The 21,004-nt window shown below is 52.1% G+C and overlaps 1 protein-coding gene across 1 annotated transcript in view; it reads left to right on the top strand.

Moving 5' to 3' along the window:
* Positions 1-2,490: 2,490 nt before the first annotated feature.
* Positions 2,491-21,004, top strand: part of LOC102112304 (heparan sulfate glucosamine 3-O-sulfotransferase 3A1) — a 31,392-nt gene continuing 12,878 nt past the window's right edge. Inside the window, exon 1 of the mRNA XM_088065430.1 lies at positions 2,491-3,038. Coding sequence (XP_087921556.1) covers positions 2,491-3,038 — 548 coding nt within the window. The remainder of the gene's footprint in view (positions 3,039-21,004) is intronic.

Here is a 21,004-nt window from a genome sequence, read left to right as displayed (position 1 = left end):
TTTTTCTGCCTTTATAGTAGTGTTCATCAAATGGTCTCTGTAGCAAGAAAAACTCATCCAAAAGCAAGGTCCAAACCAGTCTGCTGCTCATAAAGAATCTCAGATTTGCAGCTGTACTAACAGAGTCCACAGCAATACGGGTGAAACTATTTCCCTGTATTGCCCTTTCTAAAGCATTAAGACACCTTCCTTCTTGGAGAGCTGTTCCTGGCTGCAGAATTACTGGTGCCTTCAGCCCCAGGAGGCAGAAACCGTGAGTCAGGGTCTGTAAAAATATCACAAGTTTGCCTTAAATATCATAAGGCTCTTTTAAATATAGATATATTTAGCTTATTGCTTTCTAGACACTGAAACTTTTTATACAGGCTCTGGTCATATTTTCCCTAGTCAGCTAGTGAGTCTTTAAAAGAAAAGTGAGATTCCCACAAATATTTCCAGGAAAAATGCTGCAAACATAAGTCTTGCAGTGCAATCCCAGCAGATACACACTCTATGATCTTTCACACCGATTTCACTCCTCTTTTCTGTTTTTCTCTATTTGAAACAATCATATTTTTTTTTTTCAAATAGAAAGTGTAGCAATGTTCTAAGTGTCTAGGAAAAAAGTATCATAATGAGAATAATAAGAAGTCAAACCACTTTTGCCCTTCTGCAGGGCCCAGTCCAAAGCCCATTGATGTCAGCAAAGTCTTTTCATTGACTTCAATGAGCTGGATCAGAGCACAGATTTATAAAGGCATTTAGGTTCCTAATGATGTAAGGAGTTTCCTAGAGGTGTTGGGGGCCTAACCTGTTTATAGCATTTTGTAAATCTACTTATATGTTGGAGCATTGAAATACCTGAAATGCTACAGTATCTTGAGGTCACACCGAGATCTACCAGAGTAACTCATTGAAAATAGCATTTGTAATTAATTTCGGTGTGTTTACTATTTGGAAATACATTGTTATTAGCCAGCCAGCTCTGCAGATGGCTGATTATAATTCAATGCAATTTTTCTCCCCTCTTTTCATTGCATAATTTGTGGATACACCAGCTTTATTTCCAAGTAGTTGAAGTCCTCAGCTAGGTCCACACCAAACAGAAGGAAAAAAAAAAAGATCTAGAGTCAAGTGTTTCATGCGCAAGTTTGTTTGAAAATTCTATAATCTATGACAAACATTTCAAATTAAGAGGGCATTCCCACAGGCAATGAAATAACGAAGCTCTTGGAATCAGGCAGCCGAGCCATGAAGCTGAGAGCTATTTCCACATTTTATGTACTCTCAGAGGAGAAGAGCAAATTCCAAGAGCAATATCGTGTTGTGTTTGTAGCTATTTCTTACCAACCGTGGGCCAGATTCTGCAGCCAGCCTAGGGGCAGCTTAGAGGGGAAAAGTCTGATTTTGGGTGTTTCTGCGCTGTTCAGAGCTCAGGGGAGCTGTTGGTTTCGATACTGTGAGCGTGTTTTACACCCCTGACAGTGGCTTTGCTGAGCTTAAGGGGGACTGGTCTCCACGCAAAGGTATTTGTCTGTCAGGGTGGATTATTGGGAACATCAGGAATTTGTTCTCAGGTCCGGAGGGATGCGGGGGGTTCGTTCAGAACACCTGAGCGGACGGACAAGGCAGGTGGAGAGCGCGGTCAGCCGAGCACCAGCGTCTCATCGCACCGCACAGAGAAGTCCTGCGGAGCTGGGCTGCCCAAAGAAGCTGCCCGCAAGCAGCAGGATGTCCCACCGGGGCTGGAGAGCAGCCAGCACCGAGAGAAAAGCTAGAAAAGCGTTCCCAGATCTCCTCCCTGCCCTACAGGATAGACTCAGGGCATCCCTGCACCCTCCGCCACAGCTTCTGAGGCACCCCCGCACCTCCCGGCACGGCCTGCGGGGCATCCCTGCATCGTCTGCCTCCGGAACAACCTCCCGGCCGCCCCCGCATCCCCCGGGACAGCCTCCTGGGGGTTCCTGCATCCCCCCGCGCATCCCCGCATCCCCCGGCACAGCCTCCCGGGGGATTCCGGCATCCCCCCGAGCATCCCCCGGCACAGCCTCCCGGGGGATTCCGGCATCCCCCCGAGCATCCCCCGGCACAGCCTCCCGGACAGCGCCGCTCCCCGAGAAAGGGCTCGGCAGCGGCTCCCAGGGGTCCGCCCGCTCCGGGGGCGGCTTTGCCCCCCGCCCCCGCCGCTCCATTGGCCCCGCCGCCGGCAGCGCTCCGCCCCACGCCCGGCGATGCCTCCGCCGAAGTTTTCCGCGGCGGGCTCCGCACGTGGGAGCCCCGCGTCGAGCCCCGGCACCGCGTCCCCGCCGAGCCCGGAGCGGGGGCGGCTCTCCGCTGCCCCGAAGCCGTTCCGCCGTCCCCCGCGGGGGATGTCCGGCTGAAGCGCGGTCCCCGCGCCGGGGATGCGGCAGCTCGCAGCCCCCCGGCCCCGCGGAGCTCAGCGCGGGGGGGCCGCGCCGGGGGGCGGCCGCGGAGCATGGCCAGGGCCCCCGGCCGCCCTCTCGGGGTAGCATGGCCGTGAGCGCGGCGGCCGCCCCCGCCGCCGAGCCGCTGCCCCGCGGCTTCTTCAAGAGGTTCCTGGTGATGCTCTGCTCCCTCCTCATGTCCCTCTACGTCTTTTACTGCCTGGCCGACCGCTGCCAGACCTTGCCCGGACCCATCATCGCCGCCGGCGCCGGCTCGGAGGAGGACGAGGGCGGCGGGGGCGAGTTCCTGGGCGGCTCTGCCGAGCTGCCCCCCTGGCAGGCGGCGGCGGCGCGGCGCAAGCGGCTCCTGCAGCGCCTCAAGCAGCGGCGGCGGCGCCAGGAGGCGGCCCCGGGCCAGGAGCTGCCGGCCGGGGGCGGCGGGAGCCGGGCCGGGGGCTCGGGCGGCGGGGGCACCCTGGCTCTGCTGCTGGGCGAGGGCAGCAAGCGGCTGCCGCAGGCCATCATCATCGGCGTCAAGAAGGGGGGGACGCGGGCGCTGCTGGAGTTCCTGCGGGTGCACCCCGATGTGCGCGCCGTCGGCGCCGAGCCTCACTTCTTCGACCGCAACTACGAGCGGGGACTCGCCTGGTACAGGTACGGGACGGGGACGGGGGCGGGGGTGGGGCGGGGGCCGGGCCGCCAGTGCCCCCCGCTGGCCGCCGCTCCCGGCAGCCCCGCTCCCCAAATCACCCTCCGCTCCTTTCCTCAGCCCCTGCCTTCGTTCCTCCGTTCATCGAGCACTCTTTCCCCCAGCCCCTCGCTCCCCCCGTTCTTCCGTCCCTGCTCCCAAATCCTGCAGCCCTCCTCTCCCGCATCCCCGTCCCTGCTCTCCCCATTGCCGGGCCCCCCTGGGCTGCCCGCTGCAGCCCGGCTGCCGCCTGCGGGGTGCACAGACACACACACAGACACACACACAGACACACACACAGACACACACACAGACACACACACAGACACACAGACAGACAGACACACACAGACACACACACACAGACAGACACACACACAGACAGACACACACACAGACAGACACACACAGACAGACACACACAGACAGACACACACAGACAGACACACACAGACAGACACACACAGACAGACACACACAGACAGACACACACAGACACACACACACAGACACACACACACAGACACACACACAGACACACACACAGACACACACACAGACACACACACAGACACACACACAGACACACACACAGACACACACACAGACACACACACAGACACACACACAGACACACACACAGACACACACACAGACAGACACACACACAGACACACACACACACACACAAAGGGAGAAGCCGCGGATGCCCCCCTGGCCCGAGGACTGCGCGGGGATGCTGAGGCAGAGTTAAACCCTGCCACGAGAAGCGCAGCCCCTCAAAACCCTTTATACTCCCCCGGCTCTTTGCAAAACCTGTGGCTGACTCTCGGCCGAGCCGCCCCGCAGCCCCGGCTGCTCCCCCATCGCCTCCCGCAGCTCCCAGCCGCTAAAATTCACTTTCCTGTAGTCAGTGTGGACAAACCCCCCCTATTTCCCACGTAAACGTTTCTGCATCCCAGTAACGACTGACCAAAAATATCACTTCCAGGAGCATACCCCACATGCTCACCTTGGCTGTGAAATACTAGCTAAAGGTTGATCGGGTGGTTCTTTCAATGAATTAATGTTTTGTTAAGCTAGCCAGTAAACGCTAAAGCCGAGAGGGTTCTCACTGAAGTTGTTGGGGTCTTTTTTTGTTGTGTGTTTTAAAGTTAGCAGAGGAGCGTCTTTCCGGCAGATTGCTATAGGAGGGCTGGGTTAGGGTGAAAGTGCTGTCTCGAAAGGTGTGTCTTGTGTTTGTGGCTTTTTAGCGTGAGCGAGCAAACAGGAGCGGATTTTGGGTACCCCCGGAGCTTGTTTTACTTTCGCGTAAAGCCCGGCTATTAGCAGAGAGAAGAGGATTTTGGCTCAGCCTGTGGTGACGGTGTTGAATTGTGGAGTAGGGTAGTACTGACAGTCCGAGTGTTTATATAGAAGCCTTAACGTGGAAGGGATGAGCTTGCCTGTGTATCCACCAATGTCAGAAACACGCTGCATTTCTGCAGGCTGCAAAGTGTGGGTTCTCTTGAGAAGAAAGATTTCCTTTTGTGTGGGCTGAAGCTGTCTACAAAATTATATTTTTAGTCTGTGCTTATCCAATTTCCACATGCTGACCCTGTAGCAAAAAGGAAACGTTAAAAATGAATCCGAAAAAGCTCAAGAACTCTAATCAAGTCTTGACTTTGAAAAATAAACACATGGCTGTGGGGTGGCATCTACTGAAATTTATGGTGGATATGCAGAAAAGCTCATTTATCAAAGACGCTCTCGAAGCTTTGAGGAGCAGATGGCAGTGGGATAGACCTGCTTCTGGAAGCAGTCCCTGAGCGAGGAGTGCAGACCTAGACAGAGGAGGAGCCACAGGCATTTGGGGCATAGTGCAGTCCTCGGTGTCAGGGATATAATTTTCCAGAGGTTTGGTCTTGATCTTGCAGCTCTTATTCACTGGGCGTGCTGTCCCGTGCGCTGTTTGTGTAATCGTTCTGTTTTAGCACTTGGCACATGAGCTCTCCCATTAATTGCTGCAGTTTGTTTATTCTGGTATTTGATGTACTGAGTTTCATCTTTTTTATTTTTATTTTTTTTATTAGCCCCGTGGAGGCTGTGGTACAGTGAATTCTTTGTATGGGATTATTCCTTTGAGACCTAATCTTGCTGGCTTTGCTTGTGTGAGTAATCTTTGCTAAGGCAAAGTCCCGGCGCGATGGCAGAGCTGCGGTGCCAGCTACCAGCCTGCTCAAAATACTCATTTCAAAAGCTACCTGTCTCTCTGCACGCTTTGTTGTGATCTTTGATGAGGGTTCAGTGCTGGGGAAGTGGCCAGATGTTTGCCAGAGGTCCCGATTCCTTATCTCAGCCATCAGAGGCTTGGGTTTCATGCGCGCTGCTGTTTCGCAGCAGTCAGACTAAACAGCGTCATTCCAAGGTATAAACACTCGGGTTTGTTTTCAGCGCCCGCAGGAAGCCGGCACAGGCAGCCAGTGCCCTGGCCCAGGGAACAAAACACTGCTGGCTCTTGAAGAATTGAAGAGGCAGGCAGCCTTTGTAGCTGGTGCTGCTGTCACTGCAGCCTGGAGGTGGGCTGTCACAGGGACAGGGCACCAGGAGAGCCCTGGTTCCCCCTGGAAACAAAGGAGCTGCTCCCCCAGCAGCTGCCCTGAGCTGTGGCTGCAGCACTGGGCGATGCTCCCGGAGCTGCCAGCCAGGTGTGCTGCGAGGAACAGGCTTGGTGACACGCAGGGCACCTGCTGGGCTGCCACGCAGAGCATGGAAACATCATCCAGGACATCAAATGGAGTAAGGGTGGAGCTCCTGCAGCCCCTGGGAAAGGGACAGCTGTCCCTCCGAGAAGCTGACTTTGTAAAAAGCGTCTGTGGGATTGAATTTGGTGAGTGTGACACCTCGTGTGGGCCCGTGTGTGGGTTGAATATCAAGGGGAGTTGTGTGCCCAAAGGAGCTTTTTCTGTTTTGGGTTTGAGTCCCCTCACCCAGTGGGGACAAAAGGAGGGAGGGGGCAGCCCACAATGCTGGCATTGACTTCAGCGCTGGGATTGCTGCTGCAGCCCTGAACAAGGCTATTGAGCTAAGAGTTCAATAGCAGGTGAGCAGGGGCTTTAACAGAGTTCAACTGGCAACCCCCACCCGAAAACGGCTGTACAGCCTGGGGAAAACTCCCAAGAACAGGGGCTGAGCCAGTCATGGAAAAAAAAAAAGCCTGGATTAAAAGAAAATATCTGTGTTTGTGGGTGATACGGCGAATCTGGCTCTTTCCCTCTGATCTTTTGTTAGTCTCGCACTGATTGAGCTGCCTGTTGGAATGCCATTATACTGTCAGTCACCCCAGGAACATTTATTTCATATGTTTTAATCTCCCTGCCTCTGTAGCACCAATGCCACTTTCACTACAGTGAAGCCAAGTTAATGTCATTAGATTACATCTGATCCAGGGGAAGATGAAAGATAATTCAAAGTTACTCCGTCAGGCTGGGAGTTTAACCATCACTTCTCCTCGATGCTTCCAGAGCTGGGGAGATCTGACTCCTAATTAATGTCCTCATGGGATTTTTTTCCAAGGTTTTGTGTTTTGTTTTTTTTTTTTCCTTGCTTCTTTGTAATCTAGGAAACCACTGATACTTCTGAGTCAAAGGGAACAGAGAACATCTCAGGTGCTGAAGAGGTCTGGGGTGGAGGAAAAGCAGGATTGTTGGAGGAGACATGCTCACAGCAGCTGTGAGCAGCTGCATCCCACCTCGAGCTGTGTCCCATCCTCTGTGCCTCGGAGCAGGGTGAAATCAGAGCCCTGGGGATGGGGGAGCCAGGTTTTGAGGGGTTTTGAGGTCTTTGTGATCCAGCAGTGCATTCTGTGAATGAGTAAGTGTGGCAGTGTTGGTGTGGGGGGCAGGAGTGTGTGGAGGATGTCGGGATGACATCAGGACAGTGAACACAGTTTACAGAAGGTGGAGCAGGACCAAGTGGCCTTCAGGAAGGACCTTGTTGCAAACCCTGCTGCCTGAGGGAGATGCTGTAGCAGTAGTTGCCTTGAAGGGATCATCTTCCCACCTTTCTTCAGCCATCCTTGCTGCTTCTGCAAGAATCACCAGCTCTTCGTGTTCAGGGTGTGCCCAGAACATGACCTGTGTTATTGGACATTGAGTTTAAACCAGTTTGGGTTTTCCACTCCCTGCTGCATGTCGGAAGGGCTGCTTTAGCAGTCCCTTCTTGTCCTGGGAACATCTCATCTCCCAGACACATTTGACTCGCTAACAGCATCAAGCACAGCCTGCAGCAGTTTCTCTGGAAATTGCAGCCTTGTACAGCTGAAGAGGATCAAGGTCCTTGTTTATTTATTAGCTGTGTAATCAAACACCTCCTGCACTGAGCTCTCAGGGCCGGGTACTGTATAAAGAGGGAACAAAAGGTGGTGTTGGCCCCAAAGCGCAGCTAATTCTCTGTAAACATCAGGTGGAGATGGGCTGAGCCTGGCACAGACAGTGGAGGGTGCCTGTGTTGGTTGGGGCAAGGAGTCCCTGCAGATGGAGGATGAGGTGGGTCTGTGGGTGGCTGAAGGGACCTTTCTTTGCTGGGAAAAGGAGCTGAAAATGCTGGGGAAATCAGGGCTGGAGCCATTGAATTAAGACAGTAACTGGTTCTGGTGCTCACGTGTTTTGCCACTGCCTGGACTTGGATCCTCCAAGGATTTTCAGTAGACATCTGGAACAGTTTGGAAGCTGGGGAGATGTCAGGGTGTGCCTCAGTTTGCCCTTGTGTAAAGGGGAAAGGAAGTCCCTGTCCTGTGCTGCAGGTGGAACCAGCAGGGCTGTGGTGTGACAGCTCTCTCCAGCACAGACAAGGAGTTGTGTGGGGTTTGATGGGTTAAACACCACCCAAAGCAGGTGAACCCCAGCTGGCAGAGCAGCTGTAGCCTTGACACAGCTTTGGCTGGCTGTCCCCTTTCACTGGATGTTCTATCCAGGGATGGCACTGTCCAGATCTCCTTGGGAGATCTCCCTGCAGAGAACTGGGCCTGCACTCTTTCCCCTCTTACTCCTTAAATAGACACCAAAGGGTTGTTATTTTTTGGTGGGTTTTTTTTCAAGTGTTTTGTATCTCTACATATCCCTTCTGTTTTCTGTTAATGGAGAAGTTCATATCTGGGGTTTGTGTGTGCCTGATGATGGAGTGAGCTCCTGAGTTGACATAAGAGAAGTCAAAATATGATTTTAGTGAAATCTCCTTTCCAGTTGCTGTGGTCTGCACTGGGGCAAACTGGGGAGGTTCAGAAGTCTATAGACCCATCCTCCTCTTCAGTACTGCTTCACACCCCGGTCCTGGAGAGAACAGCACCTTTCTCACCCACTGTGGCTCTGCCTCGGCCCGAGATGCTTGGAAATGGAGCTCCCCTGGCCCTGTCTGCTGGTGCTGAGCAACTGTGAAAATATGGCCTGGGCTGTCCAAGATGTTGTCAGTAAAATTCTCAGAGCCAGCTCTCGTGGAGAGCAGCACAGAGCTGCAGCTGGCTGGGGTGAGAGCTCATTTATGGCAAAAATTGGGATAAACTTTAGAGAGGCAGCAGATTCACCAGCTTTAACCACTCTGGGTGGATTTTGTGAGTCTCCAGCTATGCACATAACCTGTCCTGCTGCCTTCAGGGGGGCTCCTGGGAGTCGTTCCATCGAGTCTGGGGTCCAGGGCCATGCTCTGGCCACACCATCACCACCAGGATGTCTTTACCACAGCCCAGCTTGGGTTTCACCCTGACCTTTTGAAGTTTATAATAGGAGCAGTGAGGTCTGGGGAGGGGGAAGGGAGCTGGTGCATTTCCAAAGAGTTCAGAGCAAACAACCAGCGATCAGAAAACCTGAGAATAACCCCCCATGAACCCCCCTTGAAACTCCTGAGCTGCTAATTATGCTTTTTCCCTGGAGAATTCTGAGGTAACCCAAACTGCTTTCACAGGGAAACAGCAGATGCTGGTGAGGGGCAGCAGGGGCGGGTGTTGTGGCCATAAATCTTTGCAAATTCTCATTATGTGCAGGTATTCTAGGAGGGAAGTGAATTGGGTTGCAGTTAAATTTGTGTTGCTGGGGTTGGATGCTGGGGTCTTGCCCCGTTACAAAGCCCCAAGTGGGGCAGTGAGGGTGTTCATGTGAGGTCTGGGGTCATCCCAGGGATTGTGACAGTGGCTGGTGTTCCTGCCTTTCTCCTGCATAACCCACCTCCTGGGAAATTCGCTTTTTTCTCATGGTTTGGGGTTAAACCCGTTCAGCTCCAAACTGCGCCCACCTGAGCCCTGTGCCAGGAGCTACGTGAGCAGGATGGTGCCCTCAGTGAGAGTATAAATAGAGTTGCTCGAGGAAGTGAATTATTCCTGGCGTTTCTTCCATTAAATAACGTGATTCTGCAGGAGGAAATCTTTCAGCAGAAGAAATCACCGGTTCCCTTCGTGCGTGGCAAGACCATCCTTCTTGCTTCCTGGAAGTGAGGAGACTCGTTATGTGCTCTTTCTCTCTCTGCACCATCTGTTGCAGGATATGAAGATCCCTCACAACTCCCCCAGACCGCTGGTTATGTCTCTGGTGGGAGATGGAGGAGAAACTTCTCACTGCTGCCCCAGGAGAGCTCTGGAGGCCTCGTGTGCTTGTTTTCCCCGTGGCCGAGTAGCTGTGCCCAAGTGTCGTGTAAGAAAATCCCACTGGGGCCATTCCAGGCATCTGGAGGCCTTTCTTGCACCAAACTCCTGCAGCCTCACTGGGATCCTGCCTGGCTCCCAGCTCAACCCCTTGACTCCAGTTCCTGAGCACAGCTGGTGGCTGCAAGCTGGGATATTAACAGCTGGATCATTTCTTTCCACAACCACCCTTCTCACATCATCCCCCGGGGAGAGATGTTCAGGTTCAAGTGCAACATCATGATGGGAAGCTGGATATTTATTGATTTGATTATTTATTTCTTTCTCCAGCGGGGTCTTTTTTTTTTGTTGTTGTTAAAAATTGCAAAAAGCCAGGCTGATTTGTTCTGCCATTGCCTGTTGGAAGAGGGCTCCCTCCCATAAACCAAGCTGTCTGGGGTAGCCTTGTATGGAAAATCACCAGATCAATAGTTTTGCCTTCTGTGTTTTTCCATGGGTGGCTCTGTGTGTTCCTATCTGCAGCTTTCGGCTCTCAATGTTGCATTTTGTCATTACCATTTCACTTCTGCCTTCATGCTCTTGTATTGTAACATAGAGCACCTTTTGACATTACTGAAACACTTTTGCACAGTCTGAGCTGGGCTGTTTGGGAAACCTAATTACAGGGAGAAATCCTGAGCATTGGCTCAGTAGAACAAGTGAGGAAACATCTGGATTTCCCAGCTGGGTGATGCTCTGTGTCCTGACTCCTCCAGCACAGAGTTAGTGAGTGAAAGGCTGGAGGTGTGGTGCCCAGGACAGATGTTGTGCCAAGGAGGTGCCTGGCCCAGCTGAGACACCCAAAACACCCTGCAGATCAGTGACCCCACAGTGCTGATGTGCTCCAGGCCCCTGTAGCCAGCAGGACATGTTGCTTTTCCCACTTTGCAGCTGCACTTTGGCTCCAGAGTTGTTACCTCAGTTGGAAACCCGCTCCTTGAATCCCTTTGGTTTCCAGCATTGCTGGACTCGAGGTTGTACCTTGCCAAGTTGTGTTTTGGGCCTCAATAAGATGCTGTTGGGAGGTCCCTGGGCCTGCAGGTGCAGCAAGGCACAGCTTTCCCCTGCTCCTGCAGGACCTGCACCCATGGAAGGGTCCCCAGGCCTGGATGGGGGGAGCAATTAGTGGGTGCAATTAGTATTGTGCCATTAACGTGCTGAGATTTGCACAGGTAAAACTGGTGATGGCAAGAGGAGCCTGGGTGATGTGCCAGAGCCACAGGTGAGGGAGATCTCCCCTCTGTGAGACACAAGCATTGTGCCAGTGGCCTCTCTGGGCTGTTTCTCCCTTCCCCAAACCGTGCTGGTAGGAAATGTTGGCAGAGCCATGGTGCTGTTGCAGAGCATTAAGATATATGGTGTGTCCCTGAGGATAAACCTGTCACTCTATTGGGAACGGCGAGAAGAACGACACAGACTCTCTTGTGAGTGGAACAGGAGAGTTCTTTCTCCTCTTTCTTAAGGTTTATTACCTCAGATCTTCTTTTATAGACCAATATGTGAAAGTACAGAAAGGTAAAACTCTTATTAGTCAGTGAATTAGCACATCACCATCACTGGTCAGTGGGGTACACCACCCCTCCACCTTCTCTTGTAAGAAAACAAGGAACAGACAAACAGCACCTGCAGGGCTGTCTTCTGTCTCTGAGGATTGTTTTAATTCCTCCTTATGATTTCCCAGGCCACTTTCTCAGGCCAGACTGAGAAAATTAAGCAGCCTGCTATTCCACAGGCACTGTGCTGCCTGCTTCATAGTTAGCATCCATAGGAACCACCCTTGGTTTTGTATAATGTTGGTCCCTTCCTGGCCTCCCTTCCTTTTTCCCTACCCCATTATATATATGTTACCCCCCACATCTCCTCACCTCCCCCTACCCTAGTTTAAGAGAGAGCACCCAAGACACCTCTCCCTCTCTCCTGCCCCGGGCATTTCACATAAAATAAACCTGGGACCACTTCCCTCAAGACTGAGCCTCCTTTGTCCAAATACCCAAGTTCATGCTGAATATATTATTATTAGATTCCCCCACCTCATAGTCTGTGCAGGGCGGACACATCTCTACGAGGGACAAGAATGGAGGGATTTGTTTAATATTTACAGCAGAGTGGTGCCTGATCAGGAGGTGAATACACACAAAGTCACAACCAGCCAGTTCCCACAGCCTCACCCTGGCCTTTAGGATCAGCTGAGCCATCAGCTCTTGTGGCTTGGTGATGGTGTTGGGTCGTTGATGGGAGAGGAAGACCCACTCTGTGATTAAGAGTGCATCTCTCTGCCCCTCAGCCCATTGGAATATCAGCCATGTAAGTGTGGTCATTTCCCCAGGACAATAAATTTGAAAGGCAGCTCAGGTTTGAAGCTCAGCACGGCTCATCCCATCCCGTGCCTGGCAGGTTGGGGCAGTGCTGTGGCCATCAGCAGCACTGGGGGATGGAGGATGCTCCACTCTGCCCATGGGGAAAGAGGCAGAAAAGCACCCAGAGCCTGTGGCAGGGCAGGACTGAGCACGTGGGAGCTCTTGGCACGTGTTCAACCAGTGCTGATCTCCCCTGAGTGTGGTGAGAGGGGAGCTTGGCTGGTAAAGCATCAGCCACGGGTGTTCAAGGTGTGCTGAGCTTCCCTTGGCACCAGCTGCATCCTCCAGGCTGCTCCCCAACCACTTGCTTGTGCTGGAGGTCAGGAAAAGTTCTCCTGATGCCTCTCACAAGGGTTGGGGATGCCAGTCCCCACATCTGGGCTAACTTCCATCTCAGGTAATTCTAAAATTGAGCTCTGCTGTTCCAGTTGGCTCCAGTTGCCTTTGTTCCCTGTCCATGGACAGGCAGAGCCTCCCCACAGGGCTTGGCGTGCTCTGGCTTTGATTGCTGGGAGATGGTTGCTCAGAAGGACAATTTGGGTTTTTCTGCACGCAAAAGCTGCGTGTCACGGCAAGGCATGAAGTGAATATTGTGCAATAATCCCGTCCTCCTGCACTGCTGAACTCTGCTGTGGGAATGTGAATATTTGCCTGTAAATGTTTGCCTGGTGTTCAGCATTCTTGTACGTGTGTGGCAAAGGTTGTTGTAGCCTTCATCACCTCTAAAGGAGGATAAGAGCACAAAAGGAAATTCTCTTTGCCTGCAGCAAGCAGAGCACAGGCAGTGACATGCAGAGCTGGGCCAGAGGAGCATGTTTGGGGGTGACAGCTGGCACAGCCACCTCCTGTGCAGGGCCTGGGGAGCCCTGGCTTGTGCATGTTCATTCCACAGCTCCAGAAGCCTCTGGGAGGAGAGTTCATGGGGTGGTTACTGAGGCAGTGGCTGTCCCTCCTACCCCTCTCATGTCTCCATCTGTACTATCAGCAACAGGTTGGAAAGAAGCAGAATTAGAGACTTTCTCAAACAGTGTGAGATTAAGCTGTGAAATGGGCTGCCATGGGAGGATTTTAGCTAAAGAAGTCTAAAAAGCACCCTGAAAGTGCTTGGCAAAGAACAATGCACCTGGAGCAGCTGAGTGTGATGGGCCAGAAACAAAGTCCAGCTCAGGGAGCTGCGAGGTCTCATCTGGGAGGGACCCAGGGCTCTGCTCCTGCTGCTGGCCCAGGAATTCTCTTGTGGATCACAGGGAGGCTCATCCCATAACTGTTCTTGGAGGGGAATTATGGTTGGTGTTGTTTGGTTAAAAACCCAGCTGGGTGTGCAGGGATGGATTTTCCAGTTGGCATCACGTGGCTGGTAGCAAAGAAAGGGAGCATTTCCACTTTGCACCATGGTCTGGGAAATTTGGGTAGAAATGACAATCAAAGCCCTGCTCCCTGTCAGCCCTTGTGCTGCCTGGAGATCATCAGCCCAGCTCCTCTGCCCCCTCCAAACCTGCCTGGGGTTAAGGGCTGCCAGAGGTTTCTGAGCAAGCACAAAAAACCCCAAAACAGTCTGTGGGCGGGTGTGAATGGCTGAGAGTCAATGTGTGTCCTGCAGAACACCAAATGTTTCTTGTCCAGCTGCTCAGTCAGACCCACCTGAGGAGCAGGGATGGGATTTTGTTGGGTACCTGCAGAGAGAGAGGTCCAGGGGCCAGCATGGGCATTGCTGTGGCCTGGACAGCATGTTCTGTGTCATGTCCAGAGCAGCTGAGGAGGCTTTGGGACACACTCAGCTGGCTGGTGGTGAGTCAGGGCCTGAAGAACTCACAAAACACTGAGCTCCTTGCTCGAGGTGCAGCTGGGAGGGCTGGGACTGGGTTTCCAGTGAGCACCATGACCTGTCCCTCCAGCATTGCCTTCCCTGGGTTGTGTTTGCTCTGACCACAGGCAGACACTGAAGGTGCCCAGAGACAGGACAGGGGAGTCACTCTGAGCTGAAATCTTGTTTTTTCATGCCCAGGATGTGATCCCTGATCAGCCCAGCACAGACCCAGAGTTGTCTTTGTCACAAGTCGTGATGCTGCTCTGCCTGCTCCTGGCCCCCCACCCTCCCTCCCAGCCCCGGTGCATCCTCTGGAACAGCTCCTAAAGAATTCAGCAGGATGTGCAAGCAGAGAGGCTGGGGCTGGGGAAAGGCTGCCCAGCCTGACCCAGATGCAGCACACAGCACTTAATTGAGTTTGACCATCGGCAGTGCCCCCGCTCGGGGTCAGCCCTGGGCGCACAGCCTGCCCCAGCGCCGGAGCTGCGTTCTTTGGTGTGGGACAGGCTGAGCTCTGCCCTGCCTGCACCGAGGGTGGTGTCACATCCCAGGGACCCACTGTCCCCACGGTGTGACACGACAGGGTCAGTGAGCTGGGGGCTGTGCCTTTTGAGGGAGCTGTGCCTTTTGAGGGAGCTGTGCCTTTTGAAGGGTCTGTGCCTTTTGAAGGGTCTGTGCCTTTAGAAGGAACTGTGCTTTTTGAGGGGTCTGTGCTTTTTGAGGGGTCTGTGCTTTTCGAGGGGTCTGTGCTTTTTGAGGGGCTGCACCCTGGATTTTACAGCTTCATCTGCCCCAGGCTCCCTAATTGCACTTGAGTTGTTTGGCCGAGTGACAGCGAGCCACACGGTCGCAGCTGGTACCTGGGTGTGTCCCCATTCTTGGTGCTCCCATCCCTGCAGTCAGGCTGTGGGGGATGCATTTAGGAGTTTTTCAACCCCTCAGTTTCCAGAATGCATTGGCCAAGATGTCCAGAGGAAGCTGTGTCCTGGCTGACCTCCCAGGCCAGGCGTTAAGCACGTGGCACACGCTGGGAAGGAGAGCGCACTGCGAGCCGTCCATCCCCGTGCTGTCCGCAGGGAGAGGGCCCTTGCCAGCCTCCAGATGGACTGCAACCCTGAGATCATCTCACTCCTGCCCTGACCAGCCCTTTCCAGGCCTCTCACAGCCCAGAGCTGTAAAGCAGATTCCTGGAGATGAGGAGCAGGGAGAGACCCGGGCACCGCTCTGGTGCTGGGCAGCGCTGGAGGCTCCAGGCACATCCCTTGCTGGGAGCCACAAGCCATGGTATTCCAGGGGAAAAGAGTCAGGAGGGAGCTTTGGGGAGTGGTTAACAGCCTCAGCCAAGGCAGGGCTGTGGGTCAGAGAGGCCCAGTTCTTTCCTGGTGATATTCCTGCTGATGTGCTGATGTGCCTGCACCCCCAGCTTTAGCAAAGGGCAGGGACAGTGGGGACATCCCCTGAGCCCTGCTCTGCAGGAGGACTTTCAGACACAAGCCCATGGGTCACCCTGACATTGCTGACTCAGCCACGGGCCCTTCCCTCAGCAGAGATTTCCAGGAATGCCATCCTTAACATCTCCCACTAGGCAAATCATAGCCAGCATATGGTTAGGGAGGAATTGGATTTACCCTGTAATCTAATCAATGTTAAATAACAGTAATTCTAACTCCGAGCTCCGTGTTTAAAGTGCTGTTGGTCTCTGGGGTTCATTGGAGTTATTTAATCTAATGAAATCCCATTACTGTCTCATGAGGGTGCGCCACAGGGATGTCTTTCCTAGGAAGGAAGGCAATGGTTAAAGAATTGGCAGCCAAGCACAAATATCCAGTAGGGGAAAGGGGCTGAGTGCAGTAAGTTGAGGGTTTCACCTGGCAGGAGGAGCTCAGAGCACTTTGGCTGCATCATTCCAGTGGTGACTGTCATTGCTCAGGCCGTGCCCAGCTTCCTCCTGTCACCTCCCTGGGCAGGCTGTACTGCATGGTGCCACTTTTCCCTTCTGCTGGCCCAAACAGAGGGTTCCTTAACCCATCTCAATACCCAGCATCACACCTGCTGTGCTTCCTGCAGTGGGTTGTTCTCAGCACTCTGCTGCTCCTGGCTGTGTTGGCCACTGGACTTCCACAGAATCAGAGAATCACCAATGGTTTGGCTGGGCAGGGACCTTACAGACCAGCTCATTTCAAGCCCCTTCCACACCTTCCACTAGCCCACATTGCTCCAAACCCCATCCAACCTCACCTTGAACAACACTTCCAGGGATTTAAGATGTTTTCCCCCCAACCTGCTGTACTTTTTCCATTTGCATTAAGCAATTTTTCCCAATCTGCTTTATAGAAGGAGACAGGCCCTCTTCCGGGTCACATTTCCCACACTGGCTTTGTGACAAGTTCTCAGCCTTCAATCAATTACATCACAACAGAGTCAAGCCGAGCCTATTGCACCAGTTGCTTTCCTACATGCTGGGCTTATTGTATTCAAATACCTTGGAATTCTGTCAGCAGAAGGCAGGGACTCTGCTGCTGTCAAATACCAGCCAGGCTCTGTCCTGTGTGGTGGGGGAGTGTTCCTTCCCTGTAGTGCATGCTCCAGTTTCCCATTATTACTCCTCTAATAAGACCAATACTTGCTCTGCTTCGCTCATTTGCTGCTAAAATTGGAGCCATTAGAGCAGGAAGTGACAATTACCTTTTGAGCAGTGTGGGGTAGGAGCCCAGTGTGGTGCTGCTCCAAAGGAGAGGGATCAAATCTGCTTTTGAGGTGTAAATTCCTGTCTCACACTGGACCAGCTTTCTGGGAACAGTTGGGATGACTGTCAGGAGTGCCCAGCATCCTCTGGAGGAAAGATTGCACCCATAGGTGCTGGGAGAGGACACATCTGGCTCAGTGTCTGTGGATGTGATGGGAATGAGGGGTTGTGGCTCTGCGCTGCTGAGTTATCTTGGGACATCCTCTGAGCTGCCCATCCCCAAGGAGCAGCTTCTTTCCTTGAAAACCATCTCTGTGCTGGAGAAAATAACACAAAACATTAAAAAGGAGCATGTCTGGTACTTTAATCACGTTAAGCACTCCCAAACCCACGTCTGCACTGCACAGCAGCGTGCCAGAGCTCTCTGGAGGAGCAGATGCGGCAGGTGCAGAGAGATGGGGCAAAGGAGGGATTTCTGGAGGAGAAAGGGCTCTGTGACCACAGCCTGGCAAGCACTGCAGGAGCAGCCCTTGCCCCTGGAGAGGTGGCACTCTCAGCCCTGGCATGGGTGAGGCTGGAGGTGCTGTGTGTGGCGTGGGAGCAGCGGCGATGCTGGCTGTGCTGAGCAGGAGGCGCGGGCAGCGCCAGCCGCTGTGTTTGTGCTCATTATGCACGTCCCTTTCACACCGCCTTCATTATTCCCCTGCTATCTAGTGTCATTAAGATATCAAGTTCATTTAGGTACATCCACATTGGCAGTTTAATTATGTCTGGGTGCTACTCTGTATTTTATTCATGGACTATCTGGGGGCGGTTGTCAAACACAAGACCAGGAGATAAAGGTTTGGTGGCTGCAGAATGCTAATGCCCTGCTGGTTCCCTTTTGACAAATACACATGCCAGTTATTACCAAACTGATTATTTCATTCATTAACACCACATACATCAGCTCCCTTCACCCAGTATTATTGTATACATTCATCTTTTCATAAACAATTACCTGACAAAGTTGGGAAAGGCGAGTATTGGGGAAGGAATGCTCTGCTGGGAAGTTCCTGGTGTGGGTTAGTGACAGGGGGCTGGGGGTGTGTGGAACGCTCTGTTAGCGTGATGGCTTCATTAATCAAATTAGGGACAATAGCATGTCACATGTGTGCCACGTTTCCCAACAACCCCTCTGCGCTGTGCCACAGCTCCCTGGCCAGTTTGTGCTGATGAGGTGACACAAAATCCAGGGGACCCTGTGGGAAGGCCAGGAAAGCAGCTGGACCGTGATCTGCATTTCTCATTATTATTATTATTTTTAGTAATATTATTATCATTATTATGACGAGGAGTATTAGTGTGAAAACAGGTCTTTTGTTTATTGTTTCTGTCTTTTTCCAGCTTCCTCATTCTGCTTTGCCCAGGTTGGAGCCCTGTGCAATAGGATTAGAAGTGGTGGTAGGAATGATTAGGACATCACGAGTGTGTAACCAGCTGGGGAGCAAAGCCCTCACTGTGTCTTCTTTCCACAGTTTTTGACTGTAAAAGCTGATGATGGAGAAAAAAATGTAGCAGGGATATGTGAGCAGTGAAGAGTAACCAAAGTCATTAAATAAGTGATTCCTGGAACTTTCTTAGAGATGGTGAAACCCACCAGGAAGGACTGGGGATGCTGCTGGCCCAGGTGGGGATCATTGGCAGCATCCTCCAGCCCCTTACATCCAGCACAAAGCCCTGCAGGAAGGGTTTGTTGTTGAACACACCACCCTCATGGTTTCAGTGTGGTGTCTTCCTTGATTTCTTCAGACACTTTGTGCCCTCAGCTGTCTCCCCAGGCAGGCTCACTCCCTGGGATGTGGAGAAGGAGCAGCTGCAGGAGGCCACCAATACAGCCACAATCAATTCAGCTTCTCACTCGAGCAGACACGCTCGGAAAGCAACGCTTCAGGGGTCACACTGCAGCTCAGGATTTGCAAATAAATAAAGGATCTGAGTGAGTTTTAAGTGCCTAACTCCCTTAGGCCCCTTTGGAACAAACCCCACTGGAATAACTAAGAAGCTTTCCCTGTGTGTTTGCAGAAACATTAATCCTCCTTGCTATGTCAAGTCTCTTTGATCACGCTTCAAAATCTTCATCTCCAGGGGTCCTGTCTGGGCTTTCCAAAGTGGCTTAAGAGCAGAAGACCTGGGCTCCCAAGGCTCAGGATCCTTTTCCAAATCCCTCTGTGGCTCTCCGTGTTGGAATGGAGAGATCACACCATGCCAGGGGTCCCCGTGGTCCCACTGCAAGGTGGGACCCCACCATGGGGTGCTGGCTGACTGTTGTGGTGGGCTGTGGGAATTAGAATCCCTGCTGCTCTGAAGAGTGTCAGCATGGGCTTAGTTCTGTTTCCTTCTGTATTCCCAGGGAAGCAAGATGACAGAGGAAGCACACTCAGGCTGGGTTTTCTCTTCAGGGATGCTGAGAAATGATTGGTGAGGGAGGGTTGGTCTTGCTAAGAAGGGAGGCCCTGGCAAAGGAGAGGCTGGCAGTCATCTTCAGGAGCTGATCTGAAGCCTGCAGCCCACACTAGTTCAGTGCTGAGTGAGGAAGAGCAGTTTTTATTGACCTGGGTCCAAATGACTCAAGTTGACTAATGAACCTGAGGTCACTAATTGGGGTTTTTTCATCCATCCATCATCCATCCATCCATCCATCATCCATCCATCATCCATCCATTCATCCATCATCCATCCATCCATCCATCATCCATCCATCATCCATCATCCATCCATCCATCCATCATCCATCCATCCATCATCCATCATCCATCCATCCATCATCCATCATCCATCCATCCATCATCCATCCATCCATCATCCATCATCCATCCATCCATCCATCATCCATCCATCCATCATCCATCATCCATCCATCCATCCATCCATCCATCCATCATCCATCCATCCATCCATCCATCCATCCATCCATCCATCATCCATCCATCCATCCATCCATCCATCCATCATCCATCCATCCATCCATCCATCATCCATCCATCCATCCATCATCCATCCATCCATCCATCATCCATCCATCCATCCATCCATCCATCATCCATCCATCCATCCATCCATCCATCCATCCATCCATCCATCCATCATCCATCCATCCATCCATCATCCATCCATCCATCATCCATCCATCCATCCATCATCCATCATCCATCATCCATCCATCCATCCATCCATCCATCATCCATCATCCATCCATCATCCATCCATCCATCCATCATCCATCCATCCATCATCCATCATCCATCCATCTCCATCCATCATCCATCATCCATCCATCATCCATCCATCATCCATCCATCCATCATCCATCCACCCATCCATCCATCCATCCATCCATCATCCATCATCCATCATCCATCATCCATCCATCCATCCATCCATCCATCCATCCATCAATCATCCATCCATCTTCTGGAGAACACTTCACCTTTCTTTTTTCTATTTTTTTTAATTTTCACATTACTGAGCCGTGCTCACCCTGAACAACCTCGGTGTCCCACTAACGCCCAAGCCTCAGCCTCCACATCCCTGTGCCATGAAGGTACAAACCTACAGACCAGCCAGAGCTGAGCTGGCTGCTGTGTCATTTACCCATGAGATTTAGATCTGCTGCAGACTAAAACTTCCTGGAATATGTCAGATGGCTGATACTGGATTAGGCAGCGATGCATTCCCTGGGAGAAGGTGGAATTGCTGAGCTCAGGGAAGAGCTCTTGCTGAATGAATCTTGTGAGAAGTGGCTGAACTCCCTGCCTTGACTGTGGGGCTGGGGAGACCAGTGTCCATCTCTGTGCAGCTTCCTCTGCACTGGCCCTTGCCTTGCCCAGAACTTGCAAATTAGGCCAGGAAGAATCTTTTTCAGCTTTCTGTTTTCTGCAGACTTTTTCCCGCTTTGCACTTGACTGCTTTGCTCCAGGAATGAAAGCACAGAGCCCTTTCCCAGCCATTAAAGTTTCATTTAGCAAAAGGACAAACAATTGGCACAGGAAGGATGAAGAACCACTGCAAGAGTAAACTTGTGTGACTATATATTTTAGATCATAGCCTGAGGTCAGGCTCCCTTTTTTATAATACAGATGGAGGAGTTTTTGGCCATGCAGCAGGAGGATACATAAAAAAAGTCACTTCTCAGCATAATTTAAGGAGCAGCCTCTACTCTCAACGTTGAGGTCTTTGAGGTGTCTGGGTCTTTCATAAAACTCTCAGCACACAGATACACACACAGATGTGCACACACCATCTCCAGCAGTACAGGGCACGCCACAGGAATTTCCAAAACTCTTCAATAATCTCTGTTGAACTGTTTAGGACTCCACAACAATATCTTGGTGGACAGATCCTTTCACCTCTGCAGATAAAGGAGAAAATCCATCTCCTTGCTCCCAAAACGC

This window comes from Pseudopodoces humilis, chromosome 21 (genome assembly GCF_049639895.1).
Source record: "Pseudopodoces humilis isolate 2021_Gansu_Grassland_sample_001 chromosome 21, ASM4963989v1, whole genome shotgun sequence".
In the NCBI taxonomy this organism is placed as follows: Eukaryota; Metazoa; Chordata; class Aves; order Passeriformes; family Paridae; genus Pseudopodoces; species Pseudopodoces humilis.
Note: the sequence above shows the minus strand (reverse complement) of the source record. Positions and strands in the feature narration are given on the sequence as shown.